This window comes from Phymastichus coffea, unplaced genomic scaffold (genome assembly GCF_024137745.1).
Source record: "Phymastichus coffea isolate CEN01 unplaced genomic scaffold, Cenicafe_Pcof_1.1 PCOF00231, whole genome shotgun sequence".
NCBI classification, from domain to species: domain Eukaryota; kingdom Metazoa; phylum Arthropoda; class Insecta; order Hymenoptera; family Eulophidae; genus Phymastichus; species Phymastichus coffea.
Genome location: NW_026707042.1, coordinates 41,547 through 66,115, shown reverse-complemented (window position 1 = coordinate 66,115; position 24,569 = coordinate 41,547). Strand labels below are relative to the sequence as shown.

The following is a 24,569-nucleotide window of genomic DNA, read 5'->3' as shown; positions in this document are numbered from 1 at the left end:
CAAACCTTTTCTCGCACTGGTCAACCAACGCGCTGTTTCCTATTGAACTGCTTCAGTGATGTGAACAGTAGAGCCTTGTTTTTTATTAAATTTACGATGGGTTTTGTAAATATATATATGCACCTGAGGCTCGCCGTTCATTTTTAGAGAATCGAGAGAGTTTTTTTTCCTTTTTTTCAAACTTGTAAACTGGCATGTAATCAGTCGAAGAAAGTAATAAAATTTCTAATATTAATGGACAATTACGCCTATAAAACGCATGAAAATAATTGGAAGAGAGCATCCGATAAGCCGATGCCATCAAGCGGAGCAATCTGTGGCGACGTTGACTCAGTGACTTTCTATATTAGAAGACATCGGCCATAAGACCTTTTTTTTACCATGGTGAAAAAAGATAATCAAATGATATATTATTATACTATCACATACACACCCAGATGTGGAACAAACAATTTGTTTTTAAGCTTGATAGTCTCGTCGATATACGTCCGTTGTTCAACGTCGATGTGCGAGTTACATAAATCTCTTGCTTTTTAGTGCTTCGCTGCGTTTGATCGAAGGTGAAAAGACGCGTTACTTCAAATATCAAAAATCTTCCAAGTTCTTCCAAAGCAACCTCTTATTATTCATCGTGTGACCTACCAGCCAATATTTTCATGGCAATGAAATTATAAAGTCATTTTACGTGCACGCATCCACCATTATTTTTCGATAGGCATGCACGCTCGCTTTCCTGTGGCTGAAAAACAACGTGTGCTCCGCCGAGAGATGCCGTGATAATTGGTGTGCTGTCACCACGGCTGTGCCAGCTCATTACGCTATACACATTTGAAAGCACGTAATATTCGTGTCGTTTCATTGCCGAAGAAAACTGTAGCTTCGATCGTCGAACGGGGTGAAGATATAACTCGTGCTGTCGACGGAACGCAAAGATTGCGATGTGGTGTTGAACTGGAGCTCGCCACGCGTATCGAGATTGTACGTATAATGCTGAACTTTCAGACAACGCTATATAGGTACATTGGTCCGCGAGCGCGAATGAATAATTGTACAATATCGTGAGCGTCACTCGCGACTGCGGTGAATAATTTATTTGATCAACTGACACGAGGGCACTTGGACTACTCCGAACAGCAGAGGTAGCGCAGCTGGCAAAAACTCCAGTGACAGTGTCGGCGACATCGCGATCGACCTGCAGCATGTGGCTCCGCCTCAGCAGAAGTCGCATGGGAGAGGGAAGGACCCTCCCGTCGAGAGGACAGGGGGATTTGGGACTTTATGATGGATGGCCATAAGGAACGACGCTGGTACACCCGCGCGTCCAATTTTGTCGGCATCGAGCCGATGGTTTTACTGCTTCAATGCTTCCAAAGAGTCCTGTCGAAGCAAGAAACAATTTCATTTTATTACTTGGCGTCACATACAATGAGATTCCCCGTTGATTAGTTGTAGGCAGCCAGGAGAAAATAAGCGCCACAAGTTGACTACACGTACAAAGAAGAACGTACCGCTTTCAATGTATGCACTTCTGCAGTTATAACTAAAACTATATTTATCGATTGCACCTATAGTAATATTTGGAAACAAGATTTATACCGTCGAAAGTTCTACAATCCAAAAGTGGAAAGGAAAAGTCCACGGGGTAACTTTGAAGAAAGTCACCGTAGTCAGCATTTTACCGTGTATCTTAGCGAGAGAAAGCAAATTAAATTGAAAATTTACGGAGGGGATTCGGTGTTTACTTGCTTTCGGCGATGCGACACACGTTCGCTTTTGACATTTGTCAAAGTCATTTCATTATTCTGCATCCCTTTTTCAATCTCTGGCATCGAGACAAAATTGAAAGTAAGCGGTCTCCTCGGCATGGACTTTGGCACTACGGTGCACATATCCAACCAAAGCGCATTTTTACACAAGTCAATAAAATTATTTTGAGGAGCTTCTTGTGCACATATTAGTTATTTTAATGACTGTAGGAGCGGCAAAACAACGTGCAGTTTTCTATCAAATGCAGTCACGGCAGTAGACAACGCAAATTTCATTGCGACGGATCGAGCATGAAAAAGAATTAACAGCATGTTATTACCTATAGGAATTATAGATTTGCTCGTACCTAAAAGTTTGTTTGAACAAATATCGCGCTCTCGAGTAATGGGAGATTGCTAAGAAGTCACGTGGTTTAATTTAAAAAGTTCTCGCCTCGCTCGAATTTAAGCGGCACGCGATAGGAGGAACTCTTTACCGAACATGTGTCGTGTACCGTATTTTCAACGCTCGTTGCTCGCCAAGCATGCGGCAAAGACGTACTTTGCGTACACGGTGTCGAATCTCTTATGTCTTTTAATTGTCAATCTCACGCGACTTCTTCATCGTACTAGCTAGGTACACAATAAAACCATACTAATTTTCCGTTAAAAAACTGCAATTTATAGGTAGTTAGAAAAGATATTGCATACAGAAGCGAACCCGCGATCGCGCTACTTCGGCTGCTGTGACCGTTGTCATACGCGTTGCCGTACGACGCCGGTGGATTTTTTGTTTGTTTGTTTAATACTCCATATCTTCGGCTGCAATCAATATTTTTACAATTTGAACATTCGAGCATGTTCCTTATGAAGTATACTACCATTTGAGATATGTACAGCTCCCGTCATTTTTCCAATTTCAATATTTGTTGCTACTTAAATCGTGAGATTTTCTGATCCGAAGTTTTATAATTTTCAAAGTTCAGCGTGTTCCTTATAAGAAACAGGAAACAAGATGATCACGGGACTTGTAAATTTATAAGCAAAAACAGATTTTCTTAGTTAATTTTGCGAAGCCTTTTCAATTTTCAACCGGGAATGGTTTGATGAGCCGAGAAAAGTTGTATCGAGAACTATTGTTAATATAATAACTTAAAGATCGGGTTTTAGGTTTGTCACCTTCGAAATTCGGAATAAAAAGGTGAGAATACATGGAAAAGGCTTATAAAATAAAATGCTCCCTTGCTCCTAAACTAAATATTTTTATTTGTTTATTTCGGCAATTGAATAGTTCCATAAATTAACATTCTTAATGACGAACAATTATGCGTAGCTAATCCCTTTTATTGTAATAATGGTATTAATTGTGATTTATACTATTGAAAATGTTGGTAACAAAACCGAAAAAGAAAATTTCTCGAGCAATTCCGTAGGAGCCAGCGATGGGCCGTCCATTGCTGTTATTTACTTACAAAACAGAAATACAATACATCTAAAGAGAGCTGTTGTAGAGCTAAGACAAGGTCAATACATTGAATACAGTATTGTATATCATACAATATTGTACAGATGTATATGTATGATATATAGAGTATTATTATATTTATGTTAGAGTGTACGCTGACCTTGTCCCAGTATACGCCTATAATAAATAATTACATTTTGTATCCTTTTTTGCCCATCTCTCCCAGCGAGAGAAAGTAAGTGGCTGGAAAATATAAAATGGGATTCGCTGCCCAGAGTTAATTCGCTTGTAGTTGCATCGAAGCTGCAGCAACGAAACGTTGCAGTCTTTCGCTGTCAGCTACAGCGCAGAGTCGATCGGATTTAGTTCCTCTATTTCGTAACAGCCGCTGTGTTCACAACATTGACTCCAAGATAAATTTTGGAATTTCGTAGATCCAACATTCGTATTGCTAGTTCGACTAACTTCGTGAGCAGTTGCCAAGCTCGCTGTGCATAGGGATAGATGAGGGAGGAGAAGAGGGTGCTTTGTTTTCACCTAGTCTTACCGATCAGACTCGTTGGTAAGGCTTAACTTGAGTACTGCCAGAGGTTTTATACGCTCAGTACGTGAGCGGCGCTCGCTCCGACAATATCGTTAAATGTTGCTGTGCGAAGTCCGGCTCCACGACGATGTCGCCTTGGTAAGCAAGTGAAATTCTTTCTTGATTCTTATGGTTAAATAAATTTCGAGATACGTGTAGATCTATATTTTTTACTCATACGGTAATAGTTCATTATCCGAAATCGCTAATCTTTCTTTTCAACATTCTTCATCGGCAACGAAAATCAATAAGCACATGATACCAACCAAGACGAACTTGACTTTTTATTACTCGTTTCGACAATAATTTGTTAATTTATTTATTTATTTCGAGCTTACAATAGAATTTACATTATTTTATTATTTCTATGTGGATGTTACGATACAATTATTGTAGGATCTTTTTTATATCGATTTAGTCAATTTTTATTTGACTTCTCCAGGGTATCTGTCTCGGAATTTTTTTTCTTTCCATTCGTTAAATCTATTTTTTAGAAAAAACAAATCTCGTGGATGTGTTTCTTATTGTTTTTACTTTACAGTAAATTATTTTTAATAACTTTTTATTGTCATTAAATATTTTTTTCTATGATTGCTTCAAGTGTCCCTTATTAGTTGTTTTTAAGATATCAGTGGGCTTTCTCTTTATTAATTATAATGTTTAAAAGAAACAAAAATGGCATATATATATATAACTAAGCTATACGAACTAGTCAACTACTCTAAACACTTTGTTTGTTCTTACTCCGGTGAATACGATATAAACACATCAACAAGATGTTATATTATCTATTTTTGTTCTGCACTTCAACTATTTCTTTCCTATTTTGAAAGTAGAACTTTGACAAAGTTGTTTCTCATTTTATTAATTAATCTTTAATTTTATGATAAATTTTTACGGTAAGATTACTATTGGTTTCTAATAAAATTATCGATTTACAGGTTGACATGAGAACTCATACATAGAAAGATTAGAAATTTATCATGCCATTTCTTCACGATACACACCCCACTTAAGGTCATTGGAATTACAGTGTTGTATGTACATACATCAAAACTATTGCAAATACGTTCGAAAATATCGCAGATCGAATGTACTAGACAAAATTATCGTATTTATCGAAAAATGAAAATCAATATTGTACTTTGAATAATTGTAATTCTCGGATTCTTACATCATGTTTTCACAATTAACTCTGAAACATCCAGCGTGGAAATTATAAGACTCCTACGCATAGTTTTTCTTAAAATACGTTCAGTAGTATGTACATTCATTTTGCAGCAAAAAACAACTATTGGAAATAGTGAATTTATCAACATTAAAAAAACTACTGATTCACCTGGCCGCGACTAACAGTCCAATTCCTAATGGGTCATTGTAATGAGTAATGTCCAATCGCGCTTTATCAATTCATAGCAATGCATTGTTAAAGCTTATAGGTAGGGCGGGTGGAAGCGCATTTGATGTGCAATAGCTGGGTTTATTACAAAGGAGGGGCGAAGTGCAGTTCGTCTCCTCGAATGAGTCTCAGTTTAATCGCAGACTTAAAAAAATGCAAGGTCATAGAATTCGACAGTTCGTCACCACGGCATACCAGTGTGGACACAATTGTAACGCTTTTACCTGATCGGGCAGGAACGCACGTTCTTCAAGCTTACAGGAATATTGGACTGAGCCTTTGCCCAGTCGGCGGTGCGATCACAGATTTCAATTTGATATTTCAATGCTGCTAGACTAAATAAAACAAACAGAATGAAGAGAAGATGTACCGCAAGTTTCGTTCCATTTCTAGCCTAAACTTTATATGTACAGTTAATGCAATTTTTATATGTCCGACTTTCGGAAACACCACTCTTATAAATTAAATTTTTGTAATAAATTCTTGATATCATAATAAATGACTTTATTGAATTTAGACACTTCGCATCAAAATATAAAGTTAGATATATGTCCGAGAAAGTGACTTTATCCTTGCTTCGCTTGGGCGCCGATGTCCAACCAAAGCTCTTTTTTCTTAAATCTCTTTCTTGCACTAGTATCAAAATGTACTATTTATTCTGAGTTTACTTTGTAGCAGAAATATCTATTCGTCTAATCTTTAAAAACCTATTAGATTAGTAATTGTTTCCTGCATGTTCAGTTTGAAAAGGCTTTTTTGATAATGTTTACATATATTTCATTGACAATCAACTTATGTACATATTATCATACCTCTAACAAACATTAATTAACTGATAAAGAGCTATATATTTGATACTACTTTATTTATTAATTTTTGTTTTCGAGTATATTATTTTATTTGGGAATAAACTTACTAGATAAAAAATGACAAATTCAAGAATGTACTAAGCAATACTTTATTTTTTTTTCTATTTTTACTATAATTAATTATCATTTCTTTATTAAAGGACACACTAAGTTTTTTAGAAAACAATATCAGAAATATAAAGTTTATAATAGTAATTATTTTTTTAAATAAACCGAAAACAACTAAAGAACAGGTCGATATAAACTGCAAAACCCCTATGCATATATGTAAAAATGTATATAAAATGATGACAAAAATTATTAGTGGTGAAGTCACAGTTAAAAATCACTGAAAGTTCAAAAAATTGCAAGGTATTACATTCTCTAAAAAAATGTTTAGACTTGTATTATTATACATTAACGTAGTCAGTTACATATTTAATATCGTTTTCGTGAAAAATTCGAGCTATAATCTATAAAAAAGTTTCAGTATAAATACTTATACTCATTCATCTTATAAGTAACTATTTAGGCCATTCGAAACTAATGTAGATTACATTCTTCATCACATCATATTTTGTAACAAAAAATATGATAGGAAAATCAAATTGATATCAAATACAGGTTTTTTGGATTACAAGATAATCAAATGTTGTGCTTAGAATTTGTTTTGCATGCATCCGACCCTGTTATCCTTTATATATTATGATAAATCTACACTTCTTTCATTTTGTCACTATGATAAGCAAATTAGCATAGTTAAATTAATCTATAAAACCTTTAGCATTCAACTATGTTCATTTACACCACTCAACAAAATGGTTAACTTCATTTTTACGTCGTTGTTTTGTCGATAAATTAAAAATGACTTTTCCTTAGCATCTACCAAGATCAATATTATTACACTTTAACCTATTCTCAGTCATTATTGGGATTTCATGGATACCAATTTTCGGGAACGGGCTCTTGCTTCTGTTCTTATATTTGTATACTCAAACCATAAAATGTTAGGTATCAGAGTGGTATCTCGTAGAAGAAAGTACTCAGATAACTTCCTGCAAATCAAATTGAAATCATTCTATTTAAACAAAAAGACAAAATATTTTTTATACAATATGATATTAAATATCTTTGAGTAACTACACAATGACAATTAGAATTTGAAGTTACAAGTAGCATGCAAAAGTGGCACATATTTACCATGAGACAATCATAGGGAAAAATGGTGTTAATACTAGATGTACAACGATGAACCAAACAATGCCTAGAATGATACCAAGAATAGCTCCGCACAAAACTTGAAAATGAGAGTGATATTGTAGATAGATTCTACCATAAGTTACTAATCCAGCAGAAAAGATACTTAATGCTATTATAAGTACACGCCAAAATCTTTCAGATAAAGTACTATTGCTACTTTGATGTAATCTAAAAACAAATCAATGTCATTAGATACAATTACTAACATGAAATTGTATGACACACAACAACTATATATTACCTAATTATTACAAATAAAGTCATGTACGTAGCAAAGAACCACATAAATTGTGCGTGAGTTGATGGCATACCATATTCAGAGTACAAGCCATCTCGTTCCATGGGTCTTGCCTCTTGGATAGTATGTTTCAACAAAAAGTTAACAATTTCATTGCCTACTACACCACCAAAAAATACAATCTAGAATAAAATGAAAAAACAAAGGAATAAAATTATACAAATGATCAATATGAAGCATTGCTTTAATGAAATTAATTACCGTATGCAAATCTCGCCTAAAAATAATCAATGTAAGAAATCCTGTAATTACAGCAAAAGGCATCAAGCTAATTATAGCCAATAGCAGTCCAAGAATGTCACCTGTAAAGAAAAGCAGAACATTGTTGTTCAGTATTAATAAACATTCACTATATAAAAATATTTAATAAGCTAAAAATTCACTTTTCACAGGAGTCAATTTGTTAAAACATGTGTAATAAGTTGAAGATGGATTCATAAGATAAGTATAGTACTTGAAGGCTTAAAATAAATAAATATTACATAATTAAACATCTAAACAACACAAGGCAAAGTCCAAGCAGAAAATCTAACAATTCTGTTAGAAAACTTTTGAATTGTATCCTAAATATATTTGCCTCAAAATTCTGTATCACGATTTTCTTGGATTATATGAGAATCTCATCTAATAAAATGTACCTTCTCGTAAACAAAAACAAAGAAAAAGCGAGAAAACAACATGTTAGTAAGCCACGTCAGACAATGTACATGCCAATGGCGGCCGGCGACGCTGCAAATATTTACAGTCTCCACGAGGAGCAGACGAAATCAGAAAATACTGACCTTTCGGGTATTCGACCAGGGTGAGCGAGAGCGGTACCCAGGCGACGACCGGAATGTCCGTCGCGCTTGACGCCATAGCACACAAGCTGCTTTCGCGGACGGCATTCGCTGTTACCTACTCTGCGACGACTGGGACTCGTGTTCAGTGCAGCGTCCGCTGCTCTACCAACACTATCATACGTAGCTTCGTCTGCTTCGTCTTCACATTCACGCGCTGTGAGCAAAGAAACTATATATATATATATATAATTTTTGTAGTAGGCGCGCGGGGGACTATTATAATACTTTCTGTTTTGCGACACAGTTTTTGAAAGACCTGAAAAAAAAAATTCAAATGTCTTTTTCAACTAACTTCAAATGAGAACTCAAATTTAATATACATTTTTTGGTAAAAAATTAAAGTAAACTGATAAATGTAAAAAATTATCTTACTCTCATATTTACAAAAGTTATAATTGATGAATATTGTTTCATCTATGAAAGTATTTTTAAATTGAAATATGTCTATGATCATATGAACATTATTTTTCTTTTAAAATAACAAAAGCAACGAGACATTCGTGAAAAATTGAAAAAAATATTATTTGAAATTAATCGTATTCATTTCGTGATATTCTCTAGTAGATTAAAAAGAATTTCAAAAATGACGTAGACTTTGGTTTGGTCGGATGCCCGGAGGCGGTAAGATGATCAACGAGGAATACGAAAACAGAAGGGATGGTTACGCCCTTTTTCTTTTGAAGATCGCGAGCCCTTAGCAACAAGCACATGGAAGTATCGTGCTTTTTGCTAATCAATGATAACGTTTTTTTTTAATTTACTTATACCAATAAAAAACGTATATGAATTATATAATCTCGTGAAAATGTTTAAGATAAAAGCAATTTTTAAATTCAGCACTTTGTGCTCATTCATCCCTTCTGCCGCATTATTAAAGTCCACGTGACGTTTTGTTTACAATTTATACGTAACCATTGTGTTGGCATTCCTTTGTTGGCTAAAGTGTCCTTTTTTGTTTAACGAAATTACATTTACTTTATAACTGGCTTTTTTTCTTTAAAAAAATGTGATAATAATGTCTCAAGCTCAATTTGTAGAAATTGCTAATCCATTAGGGTTTACAAATGAAACTGCTCAATTAATTAGCGGTTTAGGATGCACTAACCTAAAACAATTTAAAAAGAAGGACATTAATTTAGATGATCTACAATATTTGACTAAAGAAGATTTAGAAGTGTTAGGTAATGTACTTTTTCCTATTTTTCAGAATAGTAAGTTTCAAGATGTATTTCAGTCACAAAATTTGGTTTTACAGAAGTTGGAGATACTTTTGATTATGAGTCATTTGAAAAGCTGAAAAAAAGTTTGCAAAGGAAATACGACAAAATAGTTAAGGGTCCATGGTAATTTATCACAACTATTTTAACTCTAATTATTTTCATCAAAATTAAATTCAATTACATTTAAACATTTTTCATAGCATTGATGACATAATCAAAATCTTGAAGAGTACAAGGAAGCAAATTGAAATAGTAAATTATTTCATGAAATATGTGGAAATAAAGTTGAAAGAGAATAGACAAGATGTCTTTATTGACAGAAATCAAAATAAGAAAGCTTCTGAAGTTATTATAGAAGCCTGCGATAATGTACTTATAGAAGTAAAGGAATTCAGAACACTTCTATCTTCTCTTGATAGATTAGAGGTAATTAAAAAGAAATTATAATAGTAAATTACTAAAGAATTAAGCTAATAAGAAATCAAATTTTTCTCAGCGATACAGACAAGACAATGAAAGTTTCTTTTTTACAGAGAATACAAAAAGTATTCTAGCTATCACTAGTGGCATAGGTGTAATAGGAGCAAGTTTATTTATAATATACAAATTATTGTAAAACTACTTAAGATTATAAAATAATAGACCATAGAATAAACTTTTTATACTTTTTGATAAATGTTTTTTTTTCATTATTCCTTAATTACATTGTATTTAAAAATCTTAAAATATATTCACCATGCGATTTGATTCGCTTGCATGGAAACTGTATTCAGCTTCGCGTGTTTGTGTGCAAGATTCATTCGCTGTCACGTGGTCCAGTCAAATGTTGTGGAGTAGCAGACTGTTTTATCGCTTTGGCGGTATTACTATTTACCGTAGCCTTACAAATGTATCCTTTGAAAATTCGCCGAAGATGAAAACCGAGAAAATCAAGTGTCCCCTTACCTTCGAGGTGAAGTCTGAATGTCCGGTGACAAAAGCTAGGACTGGGAGAATGCAACTAGTTCATCACCACGTAGATACGCCGGTTTTCATGCCTGTCGGCACACAGGTAAGCCCAAACCTTTTGAAAACAGTTTTTTGGTAATTATTAATTGTCATTTCTTTTTTATTTTATAAGATAAAGTACGATAAGTTTATTGTAATGATCGATTCACGATCATAATCGTTGCAGGGTACTTTGAAGGGACTACTTCCTCAACAACTGGAGGAACTGGACTGTCAAATCATCTTAGGAAACACTTATCATTTAGGAAATAGACCAGTAATTATTTTTTCGTTTTCTTTTCAAATACTTAGGAGAATTTTTTAATTGAAAATATACTTTTCAGGGTCCAGAAGTACTTAAAAAAGCAGGTGGCTTACATAAGTTTATGAACTGGAAGCGTGCATTACTGACAGATTCTGGTGGTTTTCAAATGGTGTCATTGTTAAAATTAGCAAAAATTACGGAAGAAGGTGTTAATTTTAGAAGCCCATTTGATAGTAAGTAATATTTTTAATTTCCTATTCATGTATAGTCAGAATATTATTTAGATAAGAATTGATCTTATAGATTCAGAGTGCATGCTGACACCAGAGCGATCTATTGAAATACAAAATTCGATTGGAGCTGATATTATAATGCAATTGGATGATGTGGTACATAGTACAACTACTGGACCACGAGTAGAAGAAGCAATGCACAGGTAAGTGAAATACTAATTAATTATTAATGCAAAATTGATCAAGATGAATCGATAATCCAATTACTTTTAATAGAACTACAAGATGGCTGGATAGATGTTTATCAGCTCATGGGAAACCAAATGAACAGAGTATTTTTCCTATAGTACAAGGTGGTTTAGATTCAGTATTAAGGACAGAGTCTGCAAAGCAATTGATCCAAAGAAAAGTAAATGGTTATGCAATTGGAGGTCTTAGGTATAAAATAGAGTCAATATTTGCACAAGTACTACAAATTATTATTTTCAATTTAATAAATTTCACTAATTTTCTAGTGGAGGAGAGAGTAAGCATGATTTCTGGAAAATGGTTCATCTGTCTACCAACATTTTACCAAAAAATAAACCAAGATATTTGATGGGAGTTGGTTTTGCCGTAGATTTAGTAGTTTGCACTGCATTAGGAGTTGATATGTATGACTGTGTGTTTCCATCAAGAACTGCTGTAAGTAGAGTTTGTTGGACAATTAATTTAAACACAAAGCATTCTATTGAACAATTTATTTAGTTTTGTTACTGAAATAAATATTCTATAAATTATAAAAGTTATTGATCACGGTTTCCAGAGATTTGGATGTGCATTAGTACATACAGGGCAATTGAATTTAAAACAGGGTCAATACAGTATTGACAAGAGACCCATAGATGAAACATGTACCTGTAGTACTTGCAAAACCTATAACCGATCTTATCTCCATCAAATTGTGACTGTGGAGACTGTAGCTTGTCACTTATTAACAGTTCATAACATTGCATTCCAAATGAGACTTATGAGAGAAATTCGTCAGAGTATAGAAGAGAAAAGATTCCCTCAATATGTTCAGGACTATTTACTAAAAGTTTATCCTAACAAAAATTATCCTCTGTGGATTGTTGATGCTTTGAAAGCAGTAAACATTGAATTATTGTGACTAAGCAGTGACGAAGCCTTTCTATTTTATAATAATTATTGATTTATGAATAAATCAAAATTGAAACAAAAGTTAACAATAATTTACCACATGTTTACATACTATGTTCAGAACATACATGAGTAATAGCATTCGTTGTTAACTGTAGAAACAAACTCTCATTCACATTTAAAAATAGTAAGTGTATCTTATTCACAACCTAACATATCAGTTTTTTATACAATAATTAGACATCACATAAAATCATCTGAATCATAACCATTATTTTCTGTATTGGTAGTCATTTTAGCAGAATTGAAGAGAGAATTGTAGCTTCTGTAAATCAAAACATTCAATTTCAGCATTTATTGTTTAATAAGAATATATATGTTATAAAATCCTTTAAATTACCTCATTTCAGCTTCCTCTTGTCGTCTTTTCTCTTCTGCTTTTTCTTTTTCTTTATGTTCTCTTAAGAGTTTTTTCTTGTCTTCTCTCTCTTGTCTATCCCTTTGCTCTCTTTCTGCTCTCAAATTAATTTCTTCAGATCTCTTTGTTTTGTTTAAACGATTAACAACAGTATTCAATCGCTTAGCAACATGAATCTTCCTAACTTCCTTTTCCTTGTGAAATCCTACTTGACCAACATCCATACCTTGGGTTTTCTTGAGATTTGACCACATAGTATATACAACATCAACGTCATTTACTTTATTACCTTCAATGCTGTTTGCTTTGACTAATTGGGCTGCATCTTCTAATACTGAGGTAGGAATATCATCAATTGTTTGTCCCTGTTGAATAACAAATATTTTATATAGCAGTTCAATTAATCTAATTATTTAAGAGTGTTGTATAGGTACTTACATATTGTAATCTGAGATAAACATGTGCTGAAGAAAACTTGTCAACATGAAACCATACATCTTCTGGCCAACCCCATTTGATTAGATCTTCATCTGATAATAAGAATACAAAAATTAAGTTATATATAACTGCCAATATAATAAATCCATAAAAGGCTAATTGAATGATTCAAAAACTAAGTTTACATTGAACTTTCACAAATAACTTTTTGACCAGTTTCTAATTTTACTTTTATAAAAATAAAATAAATTTTACTTCTAAGCACTTACTTTCATGTTTATCAACTCCCATAAACAATGTCACTGGTGGTTGAACAACTGTAACAAACATTTTTTTATTATAAATTTGTTTTTGTTCACAATAACATAACCTCAATTTTAAAAAATTGCATATTTCAATGGATTATGTCGAAATCATATTACACATGGAAGTTTAAATAATTTATAATGAAAAATTACTATTAATTACCGTCACTTGCGAAAAAGAAAACCATTCTTACTCGATAATTTTGTAATAAAAATGTAAATGAAATATGATTTGAATTTTTAGATATATTAACTGTGGAGTCGACTGTCGGTCACAAACACAAAGTCAACGTATACGTATTCATTCAAAAAATATTTGAGATTTAGTATAGATATTGTTGAACGATTAAAGATAAATTCTAGTTCAGAAAATAAAAGACAATATACGAAATACAAATGATAGTATTTTATTTAAATTACAGAGTAATTACAAATTTACTTATTTGAAAACTAAATACAATACTATTTTTACTAACAAAATAGTAATATAAAGTAAAATATCTTCTTTAATAGTTCGAGTAAACATCAGTTGTTAAAGTCAGTAACAAAATATCACCTTAAACGCGAAGTAGTCTTACTTTAAAAAATTAACAAAATATAGAATTAGAAATGTTCAAAAAAGGGTTATATTATACTTTTGAAAGAATTGTAACATTCTTTTAATTACTTACAGTACCGTCTATAATCCTAATAATTTTGAACATCATTAAAATTAAATAAACATGGACAAACACAATATTGACTAGGTCAAATAATACTAATTATACAATCTCAGTACACAATTAATTTTGTACGTTAAGCCATTGTTGAAAAATGCGGTCATAAAATTAGTAAAATATCATTATTTTATAGCTTTATGCTTGAATGTAGTTTAAAACTACATTGCCTCATAATTGTAATTACCATTATAAAATAATTATTAGCTTATTGTAAGCTACAACCACTTTCATTTTTAGGATCTTTATTACTTTGCGGTATTTCTTCTTCTTTTACTGGTGGTAAGTCTTGTTCTTTGCCGCTAACTTCGGCATTTGTCATACCACCAGTCAAAGCTTTGTAAATGCCTAGATTCCATAATGAATTAGGCTCTGGCATTTTAAAATCGATTGGGCTAACTAATCCATATGTAGCTTTAGTATCTAAGGTAGGTACTTCTCCTGGAACTGGATCATGGTATCTGCAAAACGAATCAATGATCGGCTTGATCACGAGATTCATCAGCTAAACTAATTTGCAAAATCAGCTTACATCAATCCATTTTCTCGTTCACATTTTTCTAATGTACGTTGGACCAAAGGAGCCAAACGTCTAAATACAGCATGTTGATCTGGTTTCACTCTTGGGGCTGGTCCATGCATTTTGCCATATTCTTGACAAAGAGTTTTAGCCTTAACCAAACATACATTGCTTTCTTTTAGGGCCCTAATGGCTTCTCCACATTTATCCATGCCTAATAAGTTTTCACCACAGTAATTGTAAGCCTAAATATAAGTATATGAATATGAATACACAAATGTTTGAATATTATTTTGGCTTTCTAATATACTTACATAAGATTGATAAAACATTGATTTAAGCTCAAGATATTTAATCCATTGACCTGAAATTTCAGGTTTGAAAGGTCTTAAAGTATTTGCAGCATCTAAAAATAATTTACTTGTTTCATTAGCTAAAGCTGATATTAAACTAGAATTATGCTTTAGTTCTACAGCTCGAGCGACAGTCACTGAAATATAAAATAATTTTTGTTAGAAAACCTTGTAACTAATTATGACATAGAAATACTCTACCTTCCTGAGCCTCAGCTGTACATTGATTAATATAAGCATTTATCACACGAGGATCTAAATCACTGCCAAGTGGGGGTGGATAGGACAATTGTGGCAGAAATTCAGTTTGTATAAAAGTAAATATTCCTGCTGCTCTTCTCAACATACTATGTACCTCTTTTGCTTCATCCATTGTAATGCTAAAAAAGCAATCATAACAATGCTATTCTCTTTTGAATTTCTGGAGCATCTATCAAAAGATATTGACTTACTCAGCCTTAGAAGCAATCATTGCAGCATGTTTCATGAACCACAACCCCATGTTCATACTCATATTAGCAGCTTCATAAATGGAATCAGCATAGGAACTAGATTTAAATACATATTATATTATTAATGATAAGTAATATGTTTATTAACGAGTTTATTTTTTAAAAGACTCACATAGTACCAGGTCCAAGGAGAGTATGAGTCCATTTGAAAACAAAAGCATTCCTGAGCCTGCTAGGATTTGGTCTACCAACCTGTTCATTTTCGTCTGTTGAAGGATCACACTCCCACATGAATCCATAGAGAAGCGCTAGATAAGAGACAAAAGCAGGCTCAACTGAAGCAGCAGTGTTGTTGGGATTCTTAATGAATTCGAGTAATCGGTTGCGACACATTTTTAAGTCGCTACAAATGAGTTAACTCGATTAGTACAAGGACACACATAAAATGCTTATCACAAACATAAATCGCTAACCTGCAAAGTTTCCTTGTTGCATCGGTTGGATCATTATGTTTCAACTCAAATTTATGGTTGGTTGTAGCTTTCAATACATTACGATGAAACCAGTGAGCCATTTCTGGTGTTTAGCAAATATCCTAATGAAAGTCCCACAGCGGACGACTATGGACGTCGATAATTGAGAAGTCGTGTGACAACCTCTTGCTTAATAAAAAACACTCCGGATAGGTTCTCGGCTTTTTATCTGTACTGCATTAGTAGACACTTCGGATATACGGCTACGTTAACGAATCCATATACCACTACTGATTTACTTTCACTTTGTTGTTTATATTTATTGTCGTCGATCAAGTAAACGTTTAACTCGCTCCCGTCCATATAAACATACACATCTACACATAACAAAGTGTCAATCGAGACTGCGCAATGAGTGTTGGAATTTGGATTCAAAGGCAATAGAACATGTTTATACAAAAACGTGATAACTTAGGATATCAAAGTTCCAATTAAAAAAAATCTTATTCTATACTGAAATAATAAAAGTAATAATTTGTAATAAATAGTTTGTAATAAAACTTTCGTTAATTGTTTTTATCGCTTAATGTGTATCGAGTAGAAAATTAATAACAAATTAAATTGAAATAAACTTCAAGTACGAAAAGTGATTATATTACATTAATAAAAAATCAAATCACAAATTAGCAAAGTCGATTTTTCAAATATAACCGGAAACAATTTGTTCACCAGCCAATCCCGCCATTTCGTGAGAGCGCATGCGTCCAAAATGTCCACGACTTCCTTTTATGACGACCATATTTCTTTCTCCCAGGCAAAGTAAGGGAATTGCCTCGATAGTCGATTTTTCACGAGGGAAATCTCGTGAAAAGGCTACATAATGGTAAGTGGCCTGAATTTTTCAAATCTTCCGTAATTTCGCCAAATTTTTCTATATAAAACATCACTCGAAAACAAGTAAGTATTTACGTGTTTACCTTTAAACGTGAGCCGCCGTTCCTTGGCAGTGACCACATGGTCGCACAAAATTTGTCAATTTTTGTAAAAATGAGTGTCTGTTGCTGAAAAATATGTCTGTAATTATTATTTTGACAGCGCGTTCAATGTTCCAGTTGACAGTCGCAAAAATGATCAGTATTTCAATTTTTGATTAGGATTATCCTATTTGATGTTCCTTTTGAAGCAACAGAGTTATTGTTGGCAGATGTTCAACTCATTTAAAATATACTTTTTCAAAATTCATTTATTGTTGCTGAAAACTTTAACTATTTCTAAAGGAACTATAACTAAATTCTATGATGAAAAAAAATTGGTCCGTGTTACTGATATTTTGTTGATTACAAAACAATTTTTTGGACTGATAATCTATAAAAGACAAGATATACTGCTAAAGTTTATTGAATTGTATAATCCATTATATACTTTTTTCACAGTCACTGTCAACAGCGAGACCATTGGTAACGGTCTTCTCTGAGAAAAGTGAGACCTCTGGAGTAACAATTTCTTTGCCAGCAGTTTTCAAGGCTCCCATCAGACCTGATGTTGTAAACTTTGTTCACCAGCAGGTTTCGAAGAACAGCCGTCAACCATACGCTGTTTCAAAGGAGGCTGGTAAGCACTTTTCATTTCCACTGTCCTCTTTAGATTAAAACTTGCACGGTGATAGATTGATATGGTGATTAAGTGATTGGTTTTGTAAAATTTTACAGGTAAATAAGACATGATTCCTGCACAAATGTACATATATAAATAATTGCTTCTATTGTTATTCTATTTTTATTATATCCTGTTTTTCATTCATGTTATTGTTTCTACAATTCTAAACACAACTATTTATTGAAATTACTTACTATTTAGGTCACCAAACCTCTGCTGAATCATGGGGTACTGGGCGTGCCGTCGCTCGTATCCCTCGAGTCCGTGGTGGTGGTACCCACCGTTCCGGACAAGGTGCATTTGGTAACATGTGTCGAGGAGGACGCATGTTCGCACCTACTAAGACGTGGCGACGTTGGCACAGACGTGTCAACGTTAATCAGAAACGATATGCTATCGTTTCTGCCATTGCTGCGTCGGGAGTCCCAGCTCTCGTGCAGTCAAAAGGTAAGTGTTGTTTCATTTTTATACTAATAGTAAAGTAAATTGTGTTTGTATGCTTTTCGTGTAAGTATAATGTCATATCGATTGATAACATCTACGAGGCGATAGCAATATTATGATTAGAGATAAATAGAACGTGAAATTAATTGTAGAATAGATTTTAATGCTTATATTAAATGTTTGTAGGTCACTTAATTCAAGAAGTACCGGAGTTCCCTCTGGTAGTTTCTGATAAAATTCAAGAATACACAAAAACAAAACAGGCCGTCATCTTTTTGAGGCGCATCAAGGCCTGGAATGATATCCAGAAAGTATGCATAATTCTTTTCATTGAAAAATTATAATAACTTGTGCACTGTAGTAAATGTCCTCAATCTCGTAATATTTGTTACTCGATTGATCCATCAAGTGCTAGATTGAATGGATGATCAGGCGTTCTTATTTTGTTTACATTTGGCAAAAAAAGGACATGATCATTGCACAGCTGTTTTTAATATCATAATATTCTATCATAAAATTATATAGATAATTTATATTGAATCTCATTTTTGTTGTGTTTTAGGTTTATAAATCAATGCGTTTCCGTGCGGGTAAAGGTAAAATGCGTAACCGCCGTCGCATTCATCGTCGTGGACCATTAATTGTTTATGGAAACGACCAGGTGAGCATTTACTTCAATTTATTCCTCAACTTTGATACGTTTGCCATTGTTAACATTTAACTTTTCTCTTCGTAGGGTATCCGTAAGGCCTTCCGCAACATTCCCGGAGTTGATCTGATGAATGTGAACAAGTTAAATTTATTGAAACTAGCACCTGGTGGTCACGTTGGCCGTTTTCTTATTTGGACCCAGTCGGCTTTCGAAAAGCTCGATGCTCTATACGGCACATGGCGTAAGGAAGCTAAGCTCAAAAAGGGCTACAACTTGCCAATGCCGAAGATGGCCAACACCGATCTCGCCAGACTGCTTAAGTCTGAGGAGATTCGTAAAGTCCTCCGGGCACCAAAGTATGCCATTTTTTCGTCGTGTGAAGTTTTTTTTTCATGCCGATTACGATGAAATATTTTGATCCATGTTTATTATTAGCATAGATTACATAACAGTTATTTTTTTTTGTAAATTTGAAAGAGTGATACGATAATTTTTTATTCTGGATTTACAGGAAAAGGGTGGTACGTAGGGTCAAGAAACTTAACCCGCTCAACAATACCAGAGCGATGCTCCGACTGAACCCATACGCAGCGGTTTTGAAGCGCGCCGCCATCCTTTCCGCTACCAAGCGCCAGAATGAGAAAGATAGGCTCCTTGCCGAAAAGCGAGGTGTACGTATATTTTGTTTATTGTGTAAAGATGAATCATATTAAATTAATTCATAGGCACTTTAAACTTGATGATGACAAAAAATGGTCCGTGTTACTGATATTTCATTGATTAAAACACTATTTTTCTTGACTGATGCTAACTTTGAAGAAAACAGTTATCTTTCTCAAATCTGAATTCTCGTATTAATAAGATAATTGTGTGATTGCAGATCAAGTTGGACCCAAAATCTCCGGCCGCTAAAGCCTTGAAACAGAAAGAGATAAGATCGAAGCAGTTGGCTAAAGTCATGGCTTCGAAACCTAAAGTAAAAAAGACACCCAAACAAAAGCCAGCAGTACCTGTGAAATAAAGGTTTTTTCAGATGACGAATTTGGTGATATTCTTATCTCGTATTTATTATGACATTTTTCAATAAAACCTTTTCCTTTCTATTGAACTTCTACAACTGGAAACATGATGTACTCGTCAGAACAGTTAAGCTGACACATGTTATTTTGATTTATTTTCTTTCCTAAATCGCCAATTTCTTTATTCAGCATACACTTCCATAAAACTTGACCATTCATTTATTTGGCACATGTGCTCGAACCTATGACAGAATTATTAAATAATATCTATGTAAACGGACCAAACTTTCTCAGCATAATAATTATTGGTCTTTACAAAGCACAATAGCGAGCGAGGATGTATATCCATAATCCATAAAATTTCGAATGAGTTTGCCAATGTCAGGAAGCACGTCGTATTTACATAGAATAAACTGCATGGATGAAGTTACTTCTGCGTGCGCGTCGAGGGAGCGAGATTTTAGCCGCCCGTCGTTGGATGCATCAACCAATTCTCGTAGCAGTCTGCATACTCGTCACGTGAGTGTTGGCTCGGGAACTCAAGCGGCACTGCGGTTGTATTCTCGCCCTCGTCAGCGTTGTGCTTATACGGTTTGGTAAGATTTAATATAAAAGTGTTTCGTGAAATTGATTTTCATATTTTCTCACAGTTGTTTCCCATCCACATTATGTAGTGCATACTATTTTCATTTTGTTTTTAACCAGAGTATATGAAGGGTTGTATGTAACTTTATTGTTGCTCAATTCGATGAATATTTGATAACAAAAAATGCATTATTACGTAGGTAAGAAATCTTATTTACCTAAAATCAATAACGTTACTTGTAGAAAAGCAATTTATATTAGCAAAAGTCCTGCAGTTCACGCGCGAGTGCATACATTCGAGTAATTTTCTGCTTCGATAAATAATAATTTGTACCTTTAATTAATCTTATAAATTCAGTTAGTCCATTCCATCACAAATCCTTAAATATAAATGATAATTATGCAATTTTATTAAATTAGTGAGATATAAGGCTTTTTCGTGATAATTTGAAATTTAATAGCTTTCGTGCAATTTAGCGTCTCGATGATTTTCATGCAACGCAGAATTAATAGTACGTTACGATACAAGTGTGGGAAGTAGGTGATTACCGCAAGCGTGAGGATTACCGACCGAGCGAAGCGAGTAATTAGTAACAGTATAGTTGACGATTAAAGTATTAGTGTGTTAATCCGCTGTTGTGTTTGTTCGCCGCTGTATCACTCCTCATCCCGATTTCGAATCTGTGCGTTTAACGTGTTTATGCTCGACGCGTTATTCAGTCGTGGGAACGTCTTTTGCTTCCCGAATCCCCGAATAAATAATTTGTACGGACGATCGCGAGCAACCCAGACGGGCACGGACGAAATTCACCGTTACATACTATATATTGAAATTAAACAGGAGAAAATTTGCAATAAATAATTTACAATAAAACTTTCGTTGAATGGCTTAAATTCTAATGTTACTTAATATGTATTGTGCAAAATTGCCAAATTAATAGCGCATTGAATTTAAATATATTTGCTATCTCTTCCAGTAGGGTAAGTAAATATATTGTATTAATTAAAAATCAAATCACGAATTAGCAAAGTCGATTTTTCGAATGAATCGGAAACAATTGTTCGTCACCCAATCACGCTTTATTTGTAAAAGCGCATGCGCCAAAAATATCTACGATCACTTCCTCATTATAACGTCCATCTTTCTTTTTGTCAGCCAAAGTGAGAAAATTGTCTCGTTAGTCGATTTTTCACGAGAGAAATCTCGTGAAAAGACTACGTAATGGTAAGTGGTCTAAATTTTTCAGATCCTCCGTAATTTCGCCAAATTTTTCTATATAAAACATCACTCGAAAACAAGTAAGTATCTACGTGTTTACCTTTAAACGTGAGCCGCCGTTCCTTGGCAGTGACCACATGGTCGCACAAAATTTGTCAATTTTTGTAAAAATGAGTGTCTGTTGCTGAAAAATATGTCTGTAATTATTATTTTGACAGCGCGTTCAATGTTCCAGTTGACAGTCGCAAAAATGATCAGTATTTCAATTTTTGATTAGGATTATCCTATTTGATGTTCCTTTTGAAGCAACAGAGTTATTGTTGGCAGATGTTCAACTCATTTAAAATATACTTTTTCAAAATTCATTTATTGTTGCTGAAAACTTTAACTATTTCTAAAGGAACTATAACTAAATTCTATGATGAAAAAAAATTGGTCCGTGTTACTGATATTTTGTTGTTTACAAAACAATTTTTTGGACTGATAATCTATAAAAGACAAGATATACTGCTAAAGTTTATTGAATTGTATAATCCATTATATACTTTTTTCACAGTCACTGTCAACAGTGAGACCATTGGTAACGGTCTTCTCTGAGAAAAGTGAGACCTCTGGAGTAACAATTTCTCTGCCAGCAGTTTTCAAGGCTCCAATTAGACCTGATGTTGTAAACTTTGTTCACCAGCAGGTTTCGAAAAACAGCCGTCAACCATACGCTGTTTCTAAGGAGGCCGGTAAGCACTTTTTATTTCCACTGTCCTCTTTACATTAAAACCTGCAATCTGAGAAATGTCCTCAATCTTGTTTGACTGATGCATCCGGTGCTGATTGATATAGGGTGATTTATTTTGTAAAATTTTTAATGAAATAGAGACATGACTGCTGCATAAATATACTTATATAAATAATTGCTTCTATTCTTATTCTTTTTCTATTATATCGTGTTTTTCATTCATATTTATTGAAATTACTTATTTTTTAGGTCACCAAACCTCTGCTGAATCATGGGGTACTGGGCGTGCCGTCGCTCGTATCCCTCGAGTCCGTGGTGGTGGTACCCACCGTTCCGGACAAGGTGCATTTGGTAACATGTGTCGAGGAGGACGCATGTTCGCACCTACTAAGACGTGGCGACGTTGGCACAGACGTGTCAACGTTAATCAGAAACGATATGCTATCGTTTCTGCCATTGCTGCGTCGGGAGTCCCAGCTCTCGTGCAGTCAAAAGGTAAGTGTTGTTTCATTTTTGTACTAATAGTAAAGTAAATTATGTTTGTATGCTTTTCGTGTAAGTATAATGTCATATCGATTGATAACATTTGCGAGGCGATAGCAATATTATGATTAGAGATATATAGAACGTGAAATTAATTGTAGAATAGATTTTAATGCTTATATTAAATGTTTGTAGGTCACTTAATTCAAGAAGTACCAGAGTTCCCTCTGGTAGTTTCTGATAAAATTCAAGAATACACAAAAACAAAACAGGCCGTCATCTTTTTGAGGCGCATCAAGGCCTGGAATGATATCCAGAAAGTATGCATAATTCTTTTCATTGAAAAATTATAATAACTTGTGCACTGTAGTAAATGTCCTCAATCTCGTAATATTTGTTACTCGATTGATCCATCAAGTGCTAGATTGAATGGATGATCAGGCGTTCTTATTTTGTTTACATTTGGCAAAAAAAGGACATGATCATTGCACAGCTGTTTTTAATATCATAATATTCTATCATAAAATTATATAGATAATTTATATTGAATCTCATTTTTGTTGTGTTTTAGGTTTATAAATCAATGCGTTTCCGTGCGGGTAAAGGTAAAATGCGTAACCGCCGTCGCATTCATCGTCGTGGACCATTAATTGTTTATGGAAACGACCAGGTGAGCATTTACTTCAATTTATTCCTCAACTTTGATACGTTTGCCATTGTTAACATTTAACTTTTCTCTTCGTAGGGTATCCGTAAGGCCTTCCGCAACATTCCCGGAGTTGATCTGATGAATGTGAACAAGTTAAATTTATTGAAACTAGCACCTGGTGGTCACGTTGGCCGTTTTCTTATTTGGACCCAGTCGGCTTTCGAAAAGCTCGATGCTCTATACGGCACATGGCGTAAGGAAGCTAAGCTCAAAAAGGGCTACAACTTGCCAATGCCGAAGATGGCCAACACCGATCTCGCCAGACTGCTTAAGTCTGAGGAGATTCGTAAAGTCCTCCGGGCACCAAAGTATGCCATTTTTTCGTCGTGTGAAGTTTTTTTTTCATGCCGATTACGATGAAATATTTTGATCCATGTTTATTATTAGCATAGATTACATAACAGTTATTTTTTTTTGTAAATTTGAAAGAGTGATACGATAATTTTTTATTCTGGATTTACAGGAAAAGGGTGGTACGTAGGGTCAAGAAACTTAACCCGCTCAACAATACCAGAGCGATGCTCCGACTGAACCCATACGCAGCGGTTTTGAAGCGCGCCGCCATCCTTTCCGCTACCAAGCGCCAGAATGAGAAAGATAGGCTCCTTGCCGAAAAGCGAGGTGTACGTATATTTTGTTTATTGTGTAAAGATGAATCATATTAAATTAATTCATAGGCACTTTAAACTTGATGATGACAAAAAATGGTCCGTGTTACTGATATTTCATTGATTAAAACACTATTTTTCTTGACTGATGCTAACTTTGAAGAAAACAGTTATCTTTCTCAAATCTGAATTCTCGTATTAATAAGATAATTATGTGATTGCAGATCAAGTTGGACCCAAAATCTCCGGTCGCTAAAGCCTTGAAACAGAAAGAGATAAGATCGAAGCAGTTGGCTAAAGTCATGGCTTCGAAACCTAAAGTAAAAAAGACACCCAAACAAAAGCCAGCAGTACCTGTGAAATGAGATTTTTTTTCACATAACATATTTTGTTATATTGTTAATTCGTATTTATTATGACAATCTTCAATAATGTTTTTCCATTTTCTCTAGACCTTCATCTGGAAACACGATGAACTCGTCACAATGGATGAGACAACTC

The 24,569-nt window shown here is 34.0% G+C and overlaps 7 protein-coding genes and 1 long non-coding RNA gene across 10 annotated transcripts; 5 read left to right on the top strand and 3 right to left on the bottom strand.

Moving 5' to 3' along the window:
* Positions 1-3,486: 3,486 nt before the first annotated feature.
* Positions 3,487-5,198, top strand: LOC131674324 (uncharacterized). Its single transcript, XR_009302808.1, has 2 exons — positions 3,487-3,892; positions 4,735-5,198. It is a non-coding gene; the product is annotated as an uncharacterized LOC131674324 (long non-coding RNA).
* A 1,056-nt stretch (positions 5,199-6,254) lies between these two features.
* LOC131674322 (dolichyldiphosphatase 1-like) lies at positions 6,255-8,589 on the bottom strand. 2 transcript variants are annotated; one of them, XM_058952924.1, is made up of 5 exons: positions 7,982-8,277; positions 7,800-7,900; positions 7,542-7,720; positions 7,241-7,468; positions 6,255-7,095 (listed from the first exon to the last, which is right to left on the bottom strand). In XM_058952924.1, exons 1-5 carry the CDS (start codon positions 8,034-8,036, stop codon positions 6,966-6,968), a joined length of 693 nt encoding a protein of 230 aa, XP_058808907.1. In that variant the 5' UTR covers positions 8,037-8,277; the 3' UTR covers positions 6,255-6,965. The 2 variants fall into 2 exon arrangements, with proteins under 2 accessions (XP_058808907.1, XP_058808906.1); XM_058952923.1 differs by lacking the exon at positions 7,982-8,277 and adding an exon at positions 8,381-8,589 and having other exon boundaries at positions 6,256-7,095.
* A 647-nt stretch (positions 8,590-9,236) lies between these two features.
* On the top strand, positions 9,237-10,322 carry LOC131674323 (uncharacterized). Its single transcript, XM_058952925.1, has 4 exons — positions 9,237-9,621; positions 9,696-9,783; positions 9,861-10,086; positions 10,157-10,322. Exons 1-4 carry the CDS (start codon positions 9,456-9,458, stop codon positions 10,274-10,276), a joined length of 600 nt encoding a protein of 199 aa, XP_058808908.1. The 5' UTR covers positions 9,237-9,455; the 3' UTR covers positions 10,277-10,322.
* Positions 10,323-10,502: 180 nt separating this feature from the next.
* LOC131674331 (queuine tRNA-ribosyltransferase catalytic subunit) lies at positions 10,503-12,295 on the top strand. Its single transcript, XM_058952942.1, has 7 exons — positions 10,503-10,711; positions 10,835-10,924; positions 10,992-11,145; positions 11,216-11,348; positions 11,422-11,583; positions 11,661-11,829; positions 11,951-12,295. Exons 1-7 carry the CDS (start codon positions 10,574-10,576, stop codon positions 12,293-12,295), a joined length of 1,191 nt encoding a protein of 396 aa, XP_058808925.1. The 5' UTR covers positions 10,503-10,573.
* A 176-nt stretch (positions 12,296-12,471) lies between these two features.
* Positions 12,472-13,704, bottom strand: LOC131674332 (coiled-coil domain-containing protein 25). The gene is made up of 5 exons (XM_058952943.1): positions 13,610-13,704; positions 13,411-13,458; positions 13,142-13,233; positions 12,686-13,068; positions 12,472-12,610 (listed from the first exon to the last, which is right to left on the bottom strand). Exons 1-5 carry the CDS (start codon positions 13,632-13,634, stop codon positions 12,529-12,531), a joined length of 630 nt encoding a protein of 209 aa, XP_058808926.1. The 5' UTR covers positions 13,635-13,704; the 3' UTR covers positions 12,472-12,528.
* A 180-nt stretch (positions 13,705-13,884) lies between these two features.
* LOC131674334 (BRO1 domain-containing protein BROX-like) lies at positions 13,885-16,357 on the bottom strand. 2 transcript variants are annotated; one of them, XM_058952948.1, is made up of 7 exons: positions 15,961-16,357; positions 15,660-15,795; positions 15,488-15,583; positions 15,237-15,415; positions 14,997-15,172; positions 14,695-14,927; positions 13,885-14,623 (listed from the first exon to the last, which is right to left on the bottom strand). In XM_058952948.1, exons 1-7 carry the CDS (start codon positions 15,992-15,994, stop codon positions 14,371-14,373), a joined length of 1,107 nt encoding a protein of 368 aa, XP_058808931.1. In that variant the 5' UTR covers positions 15,995-16,357; the 3' UTR covers positions 13,885-14,370. The 2 variants fall into 2 exon arrangements, with proteins under 2 accessions (XP_058808931.1, XP_058808930.1); XM_058952947.1 differs by having other exon boundaries at positions 13,888-14,623; positions 15,660-15,890.
* A 368-nt stretch (positions 16,358-16,725) lies between these two features.
* On the top strand, positions 16,726-19,864 carry LOC131674342 (large ribosomal subunit protein uL4-like). The gene is made up of 8 exons (XM_058952960.1): positions 16,726-16,843; positions 17,394-17,571; positions 17,818-18,063; positions 18,247-18,371; positions 18,623-18,721; positions 18,797-19,068; positions 19,224-19,383; positions 19,593-19,864. The coding sequence occupies exons 1-8, from the start codon at positions 16,841-16,843 to the stop codon at positions 19,731-19,733; spliced, it is 1,224 nt and encodes a 407-aa protein (XP_058808943.1). The 5' UTR covers positions 16,726-16,840; the 3' UTR covers positions 19,734-19,864.
* A 1,538-nt stretch (positions 19,865-21,402) lies between these two features.
* On the top strand, positions 21,403-24,566 carry LOC131674344 (large ribosomal subunit protein uL4-like). The gene is made up of 8 exons (XM_058952961.1): positions 21,403-21,541; positions 22,092-22,269; positions 22,518-22,763; positions 22,947-23,071; positions 23,323-23,421; positions 23,497-23,768; positions 23,924-24,083; positions 24,293-24,566. The coding sequence occupies exons 1-8, from the start codon at positions 21,539-21,541 to the stop codon at positions 24,431-24,433; spliced, it is 1,224 nt and encodes a 407-aa protein (XP_058808944.1). The 5' UTR covers positions 21,403-21,538; the 3' UTR covers positions 24,434-24,566.
* The last annotated feature ends 3 nt before the right edge of the window (positions 24,567-24,569 follow it).